Source organism: Sorex fumeus, unplaced genomic scaffold, assembly GCF_029834395.1.
Source record: "Sorex fumeus unplaced genomic scaffold, SorFum_2.1 ptg000013l, whole genome shotgun sequence".
NCBI lineage: Eukaryota > Metazoa > Chordata > Mammalia > Eulipotyphla > Soricidae > Sorex > Sorex fumeus.
Window position 1 is genome coordinate 12,226,149 of NW_026606070.1, and position 14,438 is coordinate 12,240,586.

Below are 14,438 nucleotides of genomic sequence, written 5' to 3' on the forward strand. Positions count from 1 at the left end.
AGGACCCTGCTAGGGTTAGGAAAGACTAATCTGGCTTGAGCACTGTAGTCTGAGATCTATAGGGAGATGTCCCCAAGAGAGCCATCCTATAAGTTTAATGTATCTCTTACTGTGTCCATACAAAATGACTAATATTATTAAGGTGTAGAATTAAAATGAACGCTGACATGGTTGTTGGACCAAGGAAAGGAGAAATGCACCCATAGATGGTGTTTAGCCCTTAGGCGGGTCATCTTGCTGGGTGAGAATTTGTCCTAGGAGAAGCTTCCCCTGAGAAAAGGACTTTACATCTGTTGATTGTATGACCACATCTATGTGTAATTGCTACCCCAACCCCTCATGATTTGGGAAATAACTAAGGCGGTAGAGTGGGGAGGGAGTGGGATCAGGAAGAATCAAGGAGAATTGGGGAGAGAAGGATAGAGGAGAATCAGGAGGAGAACGGAGATGAGGTTGAACTAAACTGCAACTGATACCAACCAGCCTGGCCCTCGTTTCCTCTTTCCTCCACCATTGCCTTGGCCATCCCGGGTGGGGGAAGCAGCCCAAGACCACTGAATGCAGGTGGCCGAGAGAGAACCGTGGGTTTCATGTTCAGTTTTTGAATACACACCCAGCAGTGTTGGGGTGGGGGTTACTCCCTGCTCTGTGCTCAGGGGTTGCTTCGGTAGTGTTAGGGGTAGAGTCCACAGGGTGGCCAGTGGCGCAGAGCCAGAGTGATAATCTTTGTGCCGTCTCTCTCATCCCAGTGGAGACATTTTCTTGCAGTCTAGTTCTCATCAGTTTGCTAGTGGCCCTACACTCATTATGTTGGTAGAGCTCATTGTTCTTAAAAAACAGTAATATTCTCGGGGCCAGGGCAATAGGATAGCGGGTGATAGGACGGCATTTGCCTTGTACACAGCTGACTTGGGTTCGATCCCCAGCATCCCATATGGTCCCCTGAGCACTGCCAGGAGAGATTCCAGAGTGCAGAGCCAGGAGTAACCCCTGAGCATCACTGGGTGTGACCCAAAAAGCCAAATACATACATATATATATATATATATATATATATTCTCAGTGTTAAGTTTTTCCTTTTAATTCATGATGAAAGGAATTGGAAAATCCAGAGTCTCATCTAGAAGAAAATAGGGATCCTGCATTTTCCCGGCACGGAGGTTATTGCTATTCACCTTTTGTTTGTTCCATCTGTGCCTTTCCCTTGCTTGTGTATTATTTAAAATACAGTTTCCCCAAAATAGGAGACTAACACCCAAGAATAGCTGAGATAAATACCAGGAGGATTACTCCATGGCTTTGAGGACAGCCGCACACGCTAGGGGAAAAGGCAGCTCAGAAAGAGAAGGGAGCACCAAATAAAGGGTGTTGGGACGTTCCTCTCAGGATGGGAAATGTGTGATGAGAGTAGACTATAGTCCGAACAAGATTGTCACTCAGTGTCTCTTTTGCAAACCACAGCACTCAAAAGGAGAGAAATAACAAAAGGGAATGCCCTGCCACAGTGGTAGGGTGGGATGGGGGAAGGGGGGTGGGAGGGATACTGGGATCAGTGGTGGTAGGGAATGGGCACTGGTGGAGGGATGGGTATTCGATCATTGTATAACTGAAACCCAAACACAAAAATTTGCAGGTCTACAACTGTACCTCATGGTGTTTCACTAATAAAAATTTAAGGAAAAAAAATACAGTTCCCTCCATGAAGAAGTTGTGGACTTTGGAAGCTACTCAACATCAGTTTCTGCTGGTTAACTTAGGGTACCCTGTCAGTCAGGCATCTGTTGCAGTGCTGGGGGACAAAACCCCTGCAGCTCAGTCACTTGAATGGGGCTGTTTATTTCACACTTGAGGCGTCCGGAGTGACTGCGATGTCAGCAGGGCTGGCTTGGTTTAACTAGCTTCATGTCTGGATCATGCGTCCCCAATGGAGAGCCTTTGTGAAAGGGTCACCAGCTGCTGGGGCGTGACTTTTCTCTTGGCACAGTGTGGCTGGTGGAGGCAAATGCCTCTCAGGGTCTTTGCTCCAAATCGGGGTCTTGCATTTCAGCAAGCCATTGTGTAGGCTTATTCCTGGGAGGGAGGCAGGGGGACACGTTGATCTTAGGGTAGGGGCCAAGCTGGGTCAGTTTGCTGAGCTGCCATGACAGATACTCAGACTGGGGGATGTATCGCCTCAGGCTCTCAAGGGGAGTAGTCTGAGAGCTGGGTGTCAGCAAGGTCGGTTCCTTTCAGAGACGCTGTCCTTGCCTCCCAGATGGCCGGCATCTTGCTGTGCTTCTACATCAGGGTTCCTGTGTGTATATTTGTGACCATCAGCTATGTTGGAGTACAGCCTACTCTAATGACCTCATTTCTCTAAACATCATAATGATGATGCAAATCTATAATACAGACCACAAATGACACCGTCTTCAAATAACATCACCTTCTGAAAGACTAGGGCTCAGACTTTAAATATATGAATGGATGCGAGACGTAATTTGACTGGTCTCACAGAGTCAGGGCGGGGAGTGAAGGAGGATTGTGGGCAAAGAGCATCACCTAACTGGAGCCTCCTTGTCTTTCAAGCAGTACTAAGTGCCTGCCTTGGGGGTTGTGGAGAAGGTGCCCAAGAAGCGCCCTTGATGCCTGTGAAGGTGGCAGGGCTGGGACTGTTTCTCCTTCAACTGGAAGGACAAGTGAACCTGTTGGGGGCCTCTCTTCCTGTTCTTCTCTCCCGTGAGACAGCTGGGTGTTGCATGAATATTCTTTCAGTTGGAGGTGCAGAGACAAGGCACGTGAGAGGAATGTAAAGGGCACGGAGGGACAAGGCGTCGATCTGGCTAGAGGTGAAGAGCAACTGCCAGAGGCCTCCTTTTATTCTATTTTTTATCAGTTTACATCCTAATGACTTCATCACAGAGAAAGACTCACTAACGACAGTATAGGTATAGGATGAGCATTCGTCAAAAGAACATCAGGCATACATTGTCTTGTCAAAGCTACCTTGTCAAAGCTGTGTTGTCATGATTGAAACATCAGAGGAAGGTATGGAGCTGGACACATAGGTTCTACAGATTACTTCCCCCACATTCTCATGGTTGGTTACACATAGGGCAAAGAGAAGGCTCATGCTGATAGTTGAAGGTCAAACCAGATTAAGGATGTGTAAGAGAGGGGGAAGCTGCTGCCTTGTACTGCCAAGATAATGTATGACCAGGCGGGCTAAGAAAGCATGCTGTACTTCTCCACATCATCCGGACTCACAAACTTAGCTTGCCCGCTTAACTCAAAGTGGGGCCTCGATTCTGCTTTCTGCTTGCAGGGCAGCGTCCAGAGGCTTGTCCTGATGTCCTGGCTTAGCACCAACAGCTGGGAGTGTAGTGTTCTCAGAAACTACCGGTGGGCTAGTAGGGCCCTTTGGGTGCTTAATCTATGGTCTTGATTGTTCTCTGTATTCCCACCTGAGCCGTGGCTGTGGGAACAATCCTGTAAGTGACTGAAGGCTCTGTGGCGTGAACAGGGCTGTGTGCTTCCTGCTGCCTTTCACTCTGCTCTCAACAAACTGGAAGCCAGAGCCCAGGAAAAAGACCACCAAGCTGGGCGCTGGGAGTGGGGGGCATTCTGTTCTTTCCCCCCAGTGCAAGCCTGCCGCGGCCTCACAGCGACTTCTCCCTGTGCCTTTCTCTCCCAGGACATTGTGTTAAGGAATGGCTCAGAGGCCTTCGACTCCTGGAAGAAGCCCCCCATCCCGGTGTACTCTCAGTTCTATTTCTTCAACGTCACCAATCCAGAGGAGATCCTCCAAGGGGAGAGACCCCACTTAGAAGAAGTGGGGCCGTACACTTACAGGTAAGGCCCAGCCTCCCCCTCCCTGGCCTGCCAGGAATGCCCAGGGACCCCTCTGCGCCCGAGCATTGCCGAGTGCTCCGGAGGGGGAGGGCTTTGTTTACAACCGCCTGAAATGCTGCAGAGGGTTGGCACACGCATGTGATTTCTCGACAAAGGCTGGCTCTGTGCGCCTGTTTGGAAGTGCAGCTGCGTGCATGAAGCCTCAGAGAGCCGCTCTCGCCCCTGCTCTTTACAGTACCAGCCTGGTAGGCTGGAAAGATAGCAAAAGGGGCTTGTCTTCCTTGTAGCTGACTTGGGTTAGATCCCAGCATCACACATGATCTTCCCAACACTGCCAGGGGTACTCCCTGAGCACAGAGCAAGGAATAGCCCTGAGTACCACCAGGGATAGACCCCAAACCACAGTAGTAGTAGTAGTAGTAGTACCCCAAACCACCACAATAGTAGTAGATAGTAGTAGTAGTACTCCAAACCACAATAGTAGTAGATAGTAGTAGTACTAGTAGTAGTACCCCAAACCACAATAGTAGTAGTAGATAGTAGTAGTAATAGATAGTAGTAGTAGTAGTAGTAGTAGTAGTAGCAGCAGCAGCAGCAGCAGCAGTACTATATTTTAAGATAAGACCGCCTACAGGGCCTTTCTCTGTTTTCTAGCTCTTCTACTTTGTTCTAAATGAGTTTCTAGGATGCTTTGTTTCTGTCCCACCCTTCCCGGTGCTAAAGCTAACTAAATTGCAGGGAGGATTCACGCCTGTGGCTGTGATCGCCAGTTCTAAACACTCAAGGTTTACGAGAACTACTCGAGTCACTAATTAATGCTGGAGAGTGGCTCAGCCTCACACGCCACAGACTGTCTTCTCTGCTCCAAAGCCACAATCATTTCACTTCCATTGCCTGCCACAGCAAACACACATGAATTTATGGCCAGAGCGTTGCTTCCCATGCAGAACTTCCTGTCCCACTTCCACAGGAGTATCCCCCTCCTTTCCTCCCCTTCCCTCTAGCTCTCTTTCCTGTCAAGCTTCACTTTACCAAAGGAGACTTGGGGGGTGGTGTGGGGTGGACAGGGGGATGGGGATACGGGAACGCACACCCCAGTGTTCAGGAACTGCACCTGGTTCTGTGCTCAGGGGTCACTCCCGGCAGTGCCAGGGGCTCCTCTGGTGCTGGGCGTGGAGCTCAGGCCTCCTGCATCCAAAGTTTGTGCTCCAGGGGCTAGAATGATAGAACAGTGGGTAGGGTGTTTGCCTTGCACGCGGCCGCCCCCGGTTCGATTCCCAGCATCCCATATGGTCCCCTGAGCTACTGCCAGGAGTAATTCCTGAGTGCAGAGCCAGGAGCAACCCCTGTGCATCGCCAGGTGTGACCCAAAAAGCTAAAAAAAAATATAGAGATCCTTCTTCATAACAGCCAAATGGTCAGACTGGCTCGCTAGTCTCATGTTGATTGCCCAAGAAGTGGTTGTTGGTTGATTCATTCTGAGTCAGCACTGTGGTGGGTCTGGAATCCAGCAGCACAGTCTCTAGGTTCAGAGGGACCCAGTCACATTATTGCTGAGTGAGGCACGAATGTCTCCTGGAGATGCCTCAGGAGCCACTCACACCACAGACTCTTCTCTGCTCCGATTCCACAGTTATTTCACTTCCATGGCAATCCACAGCAAACACACATGAGCTTAACTGGGCTTCTGCCTGAAGTTTCAACCCCCTCCCCACAGTAATCCACTAGGAGTAGCATTTGCAGTAATAAATAATAAATACATTTACTCCCATTAAACGGATGGAGACGGAGACGTTACTGGCGTCCGCTCGAGCAGCTTGAAGAGCAACGGGATGACAATTGATACAAGTGAAGCGATACTCCCATTAAACAGAGTGGTATTAAATTAGAGAGCCATGTGTTTGTGTTCTGTCCTTGAATTTCATTGACTAAAATGCCCACCCCACCACCACATTCTTCCAGACACTGCATCGTTTCTAGCTGTTATTTGCTGCCAGGATTTTTGCCTAGTGACCCCGTGGCTGTAAATGTGGGTCTCATATATGATATTCCATGGTTTCTACCAGCTCTTGGAAGTAGTTTTCCATTTTGTACTGTTTCTTCTTTCTCCTTAGAAACCAGTTTGTGCAACCAGTTTCACTTCACTTTCGATACAAGACAGCTAAAGATTTATATGCTGAATTGACAGTATTCCATTAACTGTCTCTGATTTGGGTTTCTTAGATTTGCTGTTTGGGTTTGGTAAATTTTTGCTGTTTTGTGTTATACTTTTTCGGATTATATATTACTGCCTTGGCAATAAGGGGAAAAATGTGAGGGATATATTTCAGATATTTTTATATTATTCATTGCCCATTATGAAATAGTCATCATATGTAATATTGTGTGTAGCGCTACCTTTAGAAGGTGGAAAATATGCTTATATTACAAAATAATATACATAAGCACAAAAGATAATTTTGACAGTGCTCTAAATTAAGATTGAGAAAACTACTATTCTCTAAAACTTCATAGCCTCAAAGGTAAACAATGCTAATATTTATAGAATGTCTTTTTTTGGGAAGCCAGAGCAATAGTACAGCGGGTAGGGCATTTGCCTTGCACACGGCTGACCTGGGTTTGATTCCCAGCATCCCATGTGGTCCCCCAAGTACAGCCAGGAGTAATTCCTCAGTGCAGAGTCAGGAGTAATCCCTGAGCATCGGTGGTTGTCTCCCAAAAAAGAAAAAAAAAAAGAATGATTTTTAAATTTTTTTTCCATGTCTGTACTTTACTTTTATATGGATACATTACAATATATACACGTGTTATGCCTATTCATAATATGAATATTTCATTTACAAAATATTTCCTCAAGGGGAATTTCCCCATATTATATGTTAGTCTGGTCTGAAGCGATAGCACAGCGGGTAGGGCGTTTGCCTTGTGCACGGCCAACCCAGCTGAGCCGGGTTCGATTCCTCTGCCCGTCTCGGAGAGCCCGGCAAGCTACCGAGAGTATCTCGCCCTCACGTAAAGCCTGGCAAGCTCCCCGTGGCATATTCGATATGCCAAACACAGTAACAAGTCTCACAATGGAGATGTTACTGGTGCCCACTCGAGCAAATAGATGAACGACGGCAGGACAGTGCTACAGTGCTATATCTTAGTCTATATACAACTCCATGCCAAGGATAATAATAGTCCATATGTACTTGAAGAATATATATCATCACACTTCAGTTACCCAGTTCATGCTTGAACAAGTCGGTCACTCCCTTTCATCCATTACCCCTGGGGTGGAACTTCTTTTCGTGTTGTCAATCGACAGTGTTTCCACGCCCTCAGCTCTGCCCTGTGGGCCAGCCTGCCTCGTGGTCTGTCCTGCTCTGGAAATAGCGTTTGCTCCTGCTCCCAGATGGGGGGTGCATGTCAGCTCATGTTCTGACTGGGTTTAATTCCACAGCAACCCGGAAGGGAAGGCACTTCGGCATCTCCCTTTTATAGGACCCAGGGGGCTGTGGTGCCCAAGCATGATCTCTGAGAGGGGCAGAATGGAACACCCAGCCTCCACTGGGATCTCAGCCTGGCGCAGCAGTTTCCCAGAAAACAGCTGGGGAGGAACGAAAGGGCCTGAATACTTTTTTTTTTTTTTTTTTGCTTTTTGGGTCACACCTGGCGATGCACAGGGGTTACTCCTGGCTCTGCACTCAGGAATTACTCCTGGCGGTGCTTAGGGGACCATATGGGTTGCTGGGAATCGAACGCGGGTCAGCCGCATGCAAGGCAAACGCCCTACCCGCTGTGCTATCTCTCCAGCCCCGCCTGAATACCTTTAAGCAGAGGCTTATGTGGTAGTTTTGCATGGAACAAAGTTTCTCAGCAGTTCCCAGGGATGAATGTTGCACAGATGCTAATTTTCCAGCTAATTAAATGGATTCCTCCTCTTGGTTTCCTTTTCTCAGTCTATTGTTTGCTTTCTGGGATGGTGAGAGTTTAAATTTTATTTTGTTTTTGCAAACAATTCTCTCTCTCTCCCTCCCTCTCTCCCTCTCCCCTTTATCTCTATCTCTCTTCTCTCTCCCTCTCTCCCTTTCTCTCTCCCCCTCTCTTTCTCCCTCTCTTCCTCTTCCCCTTTCTCTCCCTCCCTGTCTCTCTCCCTCTCTTCCTTTCCTCTCTTTCTCTCTTCCTTTCTCTCTTTCGCTCTCTCTCCCTCCTCTCCCTCTCGTTCTTTCTCTCCTTCTCCCTCTCTCTTGCCCCCCCCATCTCTCCCTGTCTCCTCACTCCTCTCCCCTCTCTCTGTCCCCGGACTCTGTTGTTGCTGCAGTGACCAGCGTTCGCACACCCTTTCTTGTGTGCTCATGAGCACTTGGCCACAGTGCCCTGGGGACCCCCTTTGCATGGCTGTCAGGGATTCCGAACAACAGAGGCACCATGAGCATTGCCAGGTGTCACGCCTCGCACCTCTGGCCACTGAACTTCCTTGGGCCCTGAGAACGTACCTGAAAAACAACTTTGTTTAATGAAGCACCTCTAAAGCTAACCACATGTGTTCACACGTGATTATGAGTAGTCATTAGCAGGGCTGTCACTGTCATTAGCAGCCTGCAGTCTGGTCCCCTGCCATCCTCAAGAGTTTCTTGGCATTAGCAGAGAGCTGGGCATTGACCCCAGGCATTCACGTGTAGCTTTATAATGAGCTGTGTCATAATGATCCATGTTGGCCGAACATCTGCCTTTTGTGGTGGCTTTTTTTTTTTAAATTTCCTCTTTCTGGAAGTTTCTTTGGCCTTGGATACCATGGTTATGGTCTTCCTTGTTCTCTCTCTCTCTCTCTCTCACTTTTTGGGTCACACCCAGCGATGCTCAAGGGTTACTCCTGGCAGTGCTCAGGGGACCATATGGAACGCCGGGGATCAAACCCAGGTTGACCACGTGCAAGGCAAACACCCTATCTGCTGTATTACTGCTCCGGCACCCGCCTGTTTTTTTTTTAGCTGTTTTTATTTTTCTTTATTTATTTAAGGAGGGAGGCCACACTGGGTGGTGCTGCTCAGAGCTTATTCCTGGCTGTACACTCAGAAATCAATCTCTGGCAGTGCTTGGGGGACCATATGCGATGCGGGGGATCGAACTCGGGTTGACAGCACGCAAGCCAAGTGCCCTACCTGCTGTGCTATCACTCCAGCCTCTCCTCCTTGCTCTCTTGCTCTCAGAGGGCCTCGCTAGAAATTTCGCTGGTGTAGTTGTTCAACCCGCCCTTGTGTTGTAAACCTCCCCCAGTGACAGGAATTCTGGGAAGGGGCAACATTTGGGGTCCCTCCAAGTCTATGTGTATTGAGAGGGAGGCCCTTTGCCATCCCTCCAGTTGGGATTTCAGTTTCTCAAGCAGACAGCATTTCTGACAGCCCCGATGCCATCTTCCCTGCCTTGGTGAAGCCTTCCTGGACAAGTCGTAGTGACTGGGGACCAAGGAACATCCTTTGTTTTGCTGAGTTACCTGAGTTACCTGTCAGGGGAATTAGCTTACTTTTGTGGTTTGGGAAACCTCGACTTTCTTTCTTTCTTTCTTTCTTTCTTTCTTTCTTTCTTTCTTTCTTCTTTTTTTGAAGTTTCTTGACAAATCAAGCTAAGCTCCAGGGCCTAAAGTTCCTCTGTGTGCGATTTCCCTTTGAAAACATGAGGTCCTTTGCAGGGGAAGTGATAAAGAAAACATCTGGAACGTCATCTCTGGGATCAGTCATGATAAATAAACACAGGTGCAGAGGACTCTGGGCTGGGCATTTACTCCAGGCTCTAGGTTCATGACCTGGACTCCACAGAAAATAAGAAAAGCCTTAGCAAGGGTTTTTGATTTTTGTCATTTGTTAGAAAACTTGCCAGAGCTGAATTCGAACTTCCAGACTGCCACCAAGTTCCAGCGCTTGGCTCCCTGGCTGGTTTTCCTTGAATGCAAATTAGTGTCACTTTTCCCACTTTGAGTAGTTAGCTTAGCCAGCAAGAGGTAGTGTTGGGGGGGGGGGGGGGCGGTCCCAGGACCCCATTATAAATAGCTGCCCTCGGAGAAGTTATCCTCTTCACCCTCACTGAGGGGGCTTCCTCTCTGCAGTCTGAACCTTAGCCAAGGCAGGGATTCAGCTCTGACATATCCCTTTCAGTTGCTCCAAAGCTCTCGAAGTCAGCTTTTGCATAGACTCAGTAAACCGTGGGTGTGAGGCCGGGTATTAGGACCACACACCTTCTGGTTAGTCCTGGGCCATTCCATGAACTGCATTTTCTCACCTGTCAGACAACTGAGTTATGATTTTGTACAATGAGGTATCTTTGCTTGCCAGCGAGACGAACTCTCTGGCTAAGTTAAGTGAAAAAGGAAATTTACAGACCTTGTACACAGCTGATCCTGACTTGACCCCTGGCACTGCATACGGTTCCCCTAAGTGCCACCAGAACTGATTTATGAGTGCAGAGTCAGGAGTAAAACCTTGAGCATAGCTGGATGTGGAAAAAAAAAAGGGGGAGGTGTTTAATTGAAGAGGATGAAAGTGGATGAATGATACAGGTCTGCAGTGTAGGAATCCTCCCAGGAAATGCAGACGTCGGGAGGAAGCCAATCTTCCTACTGTGTTTTTCATTGGGAAGCTCTGAACCCACCCAGGACTCAGATGTCAAGGAAAAAGGAATCGGCAAGCTCAGGACTGCCCAGTGCAAGATTAGAAGGAAGTCTTGCCTCTCACTCACCAGCGGGACTGCAAATGCTGCTTCCTCTGATATGTTGTTCCCCTGAGGTGCCATGGGCTTTCTCCCAAATCCCAGTCCTGGCACCAGACATGGCAGCCAGGGCTGCCAGTTCTCCTAGCATCCGGGTGCCACCAGCAACCCAGACAATGCATCTGAAAAGGGAAGAACTCTCAGACTAACTGCACTTTGACCACTCTTTTTATTTATTTATTTATTTATTTATTTTGCTTTTTGGGGGTCACACCTGGCGATGCACAGGGGTTACTACTGGCTCTGCACTCAGGAATTACTCCTGGTGTTGTTCAGGGGATCATATGGGATGCTGGGAATTGAACCCGGGTCAGCTGCGTGCAAGGCAAACACCCTACCCGCTGTGCTATCACTCCAGCCCCGACCACTCGTTCTGATCAATGCATTCAGAGCTGAGTCCATGTGAGAAACAGAATGACAATGAAACCTTGAGCTCTAAGTGTTTGAATCGAGAAATTTGAAACCCTGGAGCGATGAAAGAAACTCAAGAGAGGGTTCACTGACTGCTTCTCTGGTCCTGGTGACCCTCACAATTGTATTTCCCCAGATGTGAGGTCAGAGATCAATAACTATAGTTTTTGAGTTGACTCTTGGGTCTCATTTCCCCCTCACTTTATAGATGAGTGTTTTGTGTGTGTGTGAGTGTGAGTGTGTATATATGTGTGTGTTACACATGGAAGGCCAGTGCCATACTCCTGGCCCATATTCCCAGCCTTAGTCACCAATTTTTTTATCACTGTATCACTGTCATCCCATTGTTCATTGATTTGCTCTAGTGGGCGCCAGTAACATCTCCATTCGTCCCAGCCTTGAGATTTTAGCAGCCTCTCCTTACTCACTTTTCCCAACGCTGTCATATTGGAGGGTCTTTCAGGGTCAGGGGAATGAGACTCGTTATTGTTACTGTGTTTGGCATATCGAATACTCCACAGGTAGTTTGTAAGGCTCTGTCGTGTGGGCATGATACTCTTGGTAGCTTGCCGGGCTCTCCGAGAGGGACGGAGGCTTTTGGGACGACCTCTAATCCCTTTTACAGGTTTTTGGTCAGCTGGCTTGTTGTAACGATCTGCATGCTGACAAACACGCACCCATCTGTGTCTCTGGGTAGCATCTGGGAACTGGGAATATATATATATATTCTTTTTATTAATGACAATAGTGAAAGGATTTGTTTTGTTTTGTTTTTTTTAAAAATGATGGTGAAAGAGCTCGAGCTGGCCCAGTAACGTCTCCATTGGAGACTTTGTTGTTACTGTGTTTGGCATATCGAATTACTCTCGGTAGCTTGCCGGGCTCTCCGAGAGGGGCGGAGGAATCGAACTCGGGTCGGCCATGTTGGCCGCTTGTAAGGCGAGCGCCCTACCCGCTGTGCTATTGCTCCAGCCTGGAGCAAGTAGTCCAGCAGGCAGGGCTCTTGCCTTGCATTTGTACAACCCGGGTTTGATCCCCATATCCCATACGGTTCCCTGAGTACCATCAAGAGTAATTCCTAAGTGCAGAGCCACGAGTAACCCCTGAACATCGCTGGGCCTGGCCCCCCAAAAGATAAATAAATTAATTAAAAATTGATGTTGAAAGAAAAGAAGAGAACTTATGGAAGGGTGCCTATTTTCAAACAAATTCCTTTCTTTCTTTAGTGAACTCAGAGACAAAGCTGATATTCAGTTTGGAGACAATGGAACAACAATATCTGCTGTGAGCAACAAGGCCTATGTTTTTCAAAGAAACCAATCTGTTGGAGACCCGAAAACTGACTTAATTAGAACGTTAAATATTCCCGCTGTGGTGAGTAGACACTTTAAATATTAATACTTGGATTTTAGAAGACTAAGTTAGGATTACCTATGGCTGTTTGACTGAAACACAATTATGAAAGTCTAAGTCTGTAAATGTATCTCACAATGATTCATTAAAATAAAAAAATAATTAAAAAAAAAGAAAAAGAAATACTAGGTCCTGGCATGGAACCAGGGTTCCGATTGAATGAGAGAAATTGACACAATGTAATTAAAATTGAGGTTCCCAAACACTCAATTATGGATGACATGATTAATTTGGTGTTGTGTATCACAGATGCATTATCACAATTGAAAAAGAAGTCTTTAAGAAGGGACTTAATTATTAGATTAAAAAATAAAACTTCATTCTATTTTATTACAAAAAAAAAGAAAAAAGATTACTATGGCTTTAGATTCAAGAGCTATGACATTATGTTAAAGATATGCATCAATAGTAAAAGGAATACATTTCTTTTCCTTCTCCTCCTTAAAGGTGATTTTAGATATCTTTTCACCCTGAAAAAGTATTTTGAATGTTTTTTTTTCTTTTTTTGCTTTTTGCGTCACACCCAGCAATACACAGGGGTTATTCCTGGCTCTGCACTTAGGAATTACTCCTGGTGGTGCTCGGGGGACCATATGGGATGCTGGGAATCAAACCCGGGTTGGCAAATGCCCTACCCGCTATGATATCGCTCCAGCCCCTGAAGTATTTTCAAGTGGTGACAACAATGCAAATTTGGTCATTAATTTTTCCCAATTTCTTGCTTTGTGATCATGATTAGCACATGTGTGAACAGTTATTTCCCAAGAAATTTGAAGGGTAGCTAATACTTTTTAATTTTTTAATTTTTTTTTTTTTTTTTTTTGCTTTTTGGGTCACACCTGGCGATGCACAGGGGTTACTCCTGGCTCTGCATTCAGGAATTACCCCTGGCGGTGCTCAGGGGACCATATGGGATGCTGGGAATTGAACCCGGGTTGGCCGCGTGCAAGGCAGACGCCCTACCCGCTGTGCTATTGCTCCAGCCCCAGCTAATACTTTTTAAAATATGTATTTCTTCGTTTGGGTTCAGACACTGGAGCAATGGAATTTGAAAGCTGCTTTCTCATTTGGATTTTTGTCTTGGATTGTAAAGTTTTCAAAATGTCTTTTGGCCTTACCCCTTTTTTCCTAAGAGCTGAGTGGACTGGGCATTGTAGCCTAGTGTGGTGGCAGTGGGGTCTGTATCTATAATGTATTTAATGGGATCTGTATATGATGCAGTTCCATCTAATAGCAACGTCTGTGAAACCCTGCAGACTTCACTATTTTTTCCAGTCTGCCTTCTCTGTTGGGCATAACAGAGAATAATTTATATGTTGTTGGATGGTTGGCCCACCATAGAGTATTAGATCCCAAATCTGGTCCTTACAAAGTCCATCCCTGGCTCTTACTAAGAAGAAGGTGGTGCTACCATGTGGCCAGAGCTGTTGGTGCAATTACAAGGCTTTTCCCCCTCTGTCTAGTGATGCAGTATAACTCAGGGTGCTTGGGAATGCTAAGCTCTCACTTGTTGCGTGTGGTCCTGAGAAGGGACAGGACTGAAGATCTCTTTCTTGCGCATGCAACCAGAGCAGAGTTCACTGGCTTATCTTTCCTCCACATCATTTTCGTATTGACATTTAAGTATCTAATCCCCCTTGCTAAATAAAGAATGGTAGGAGAGATTGGGGTCGGGCCGCTCCCGCCTGAGTCTGCCTTTGCTCCTCAGACAGCCATGGAATGGACCCAGAACCATTTGCTCCGCGAGCTGATTGAGGCGCTGCTGAAGGCCTACCAGCAGAAGTTGTTCGTCACACACACAGTCCACGAGCTGCTCTGGGGATATAAGGATGAGATCTTGTCCCTCATTAACGTCTTCGAATCCGACATCCCTCCCTATTTTGGCCTGTTCTATGGGGTAAGTTGGTCTTTTCAGACCCGCTGGATTCATCCAAAGAGTATCTGCAGCCAGATTTCATCTTCATTTGGGTTTCTCCCAGGAAAAAGGCCAAGATGCCAAGAGTCCTCAGTGATTTGGAGGCTACATCTGTCCTGCA

General features: G+C 47.0%; 1 protein-coding gene across 1 annotated transcript in view; it reads left to right on the forward strand.

Annotated features, from left to right (window-relative positions):
* SCARB2 (scavenger receptor class B member 2) overlaps nucleotides 1-14,438 on the forward strand; it is a 57,704-nt gene that overhangs the window by 23,242 nt on the left and 20,024 nt on the right. The window contains exons 2-4 of the mRNA XM_056111154.1: nucleotides 3,674-3,831; nucleotides 12,216-12,363; nucleotides 14,111-14,299. Of these exons, the coding sequence (XP_055967129.1) occupies nucleotides 3,674-3,831; nucleotides 12,216-12,363; nucleotides 14,111-14,299 (495 nt within the window). The remainder of the gene's footprint in view (nucleotides 1-3,673; nucleotides 3,832-12,215; nucleotides 12,364-14,110; nucleotides 14,300-14,438) is intronic.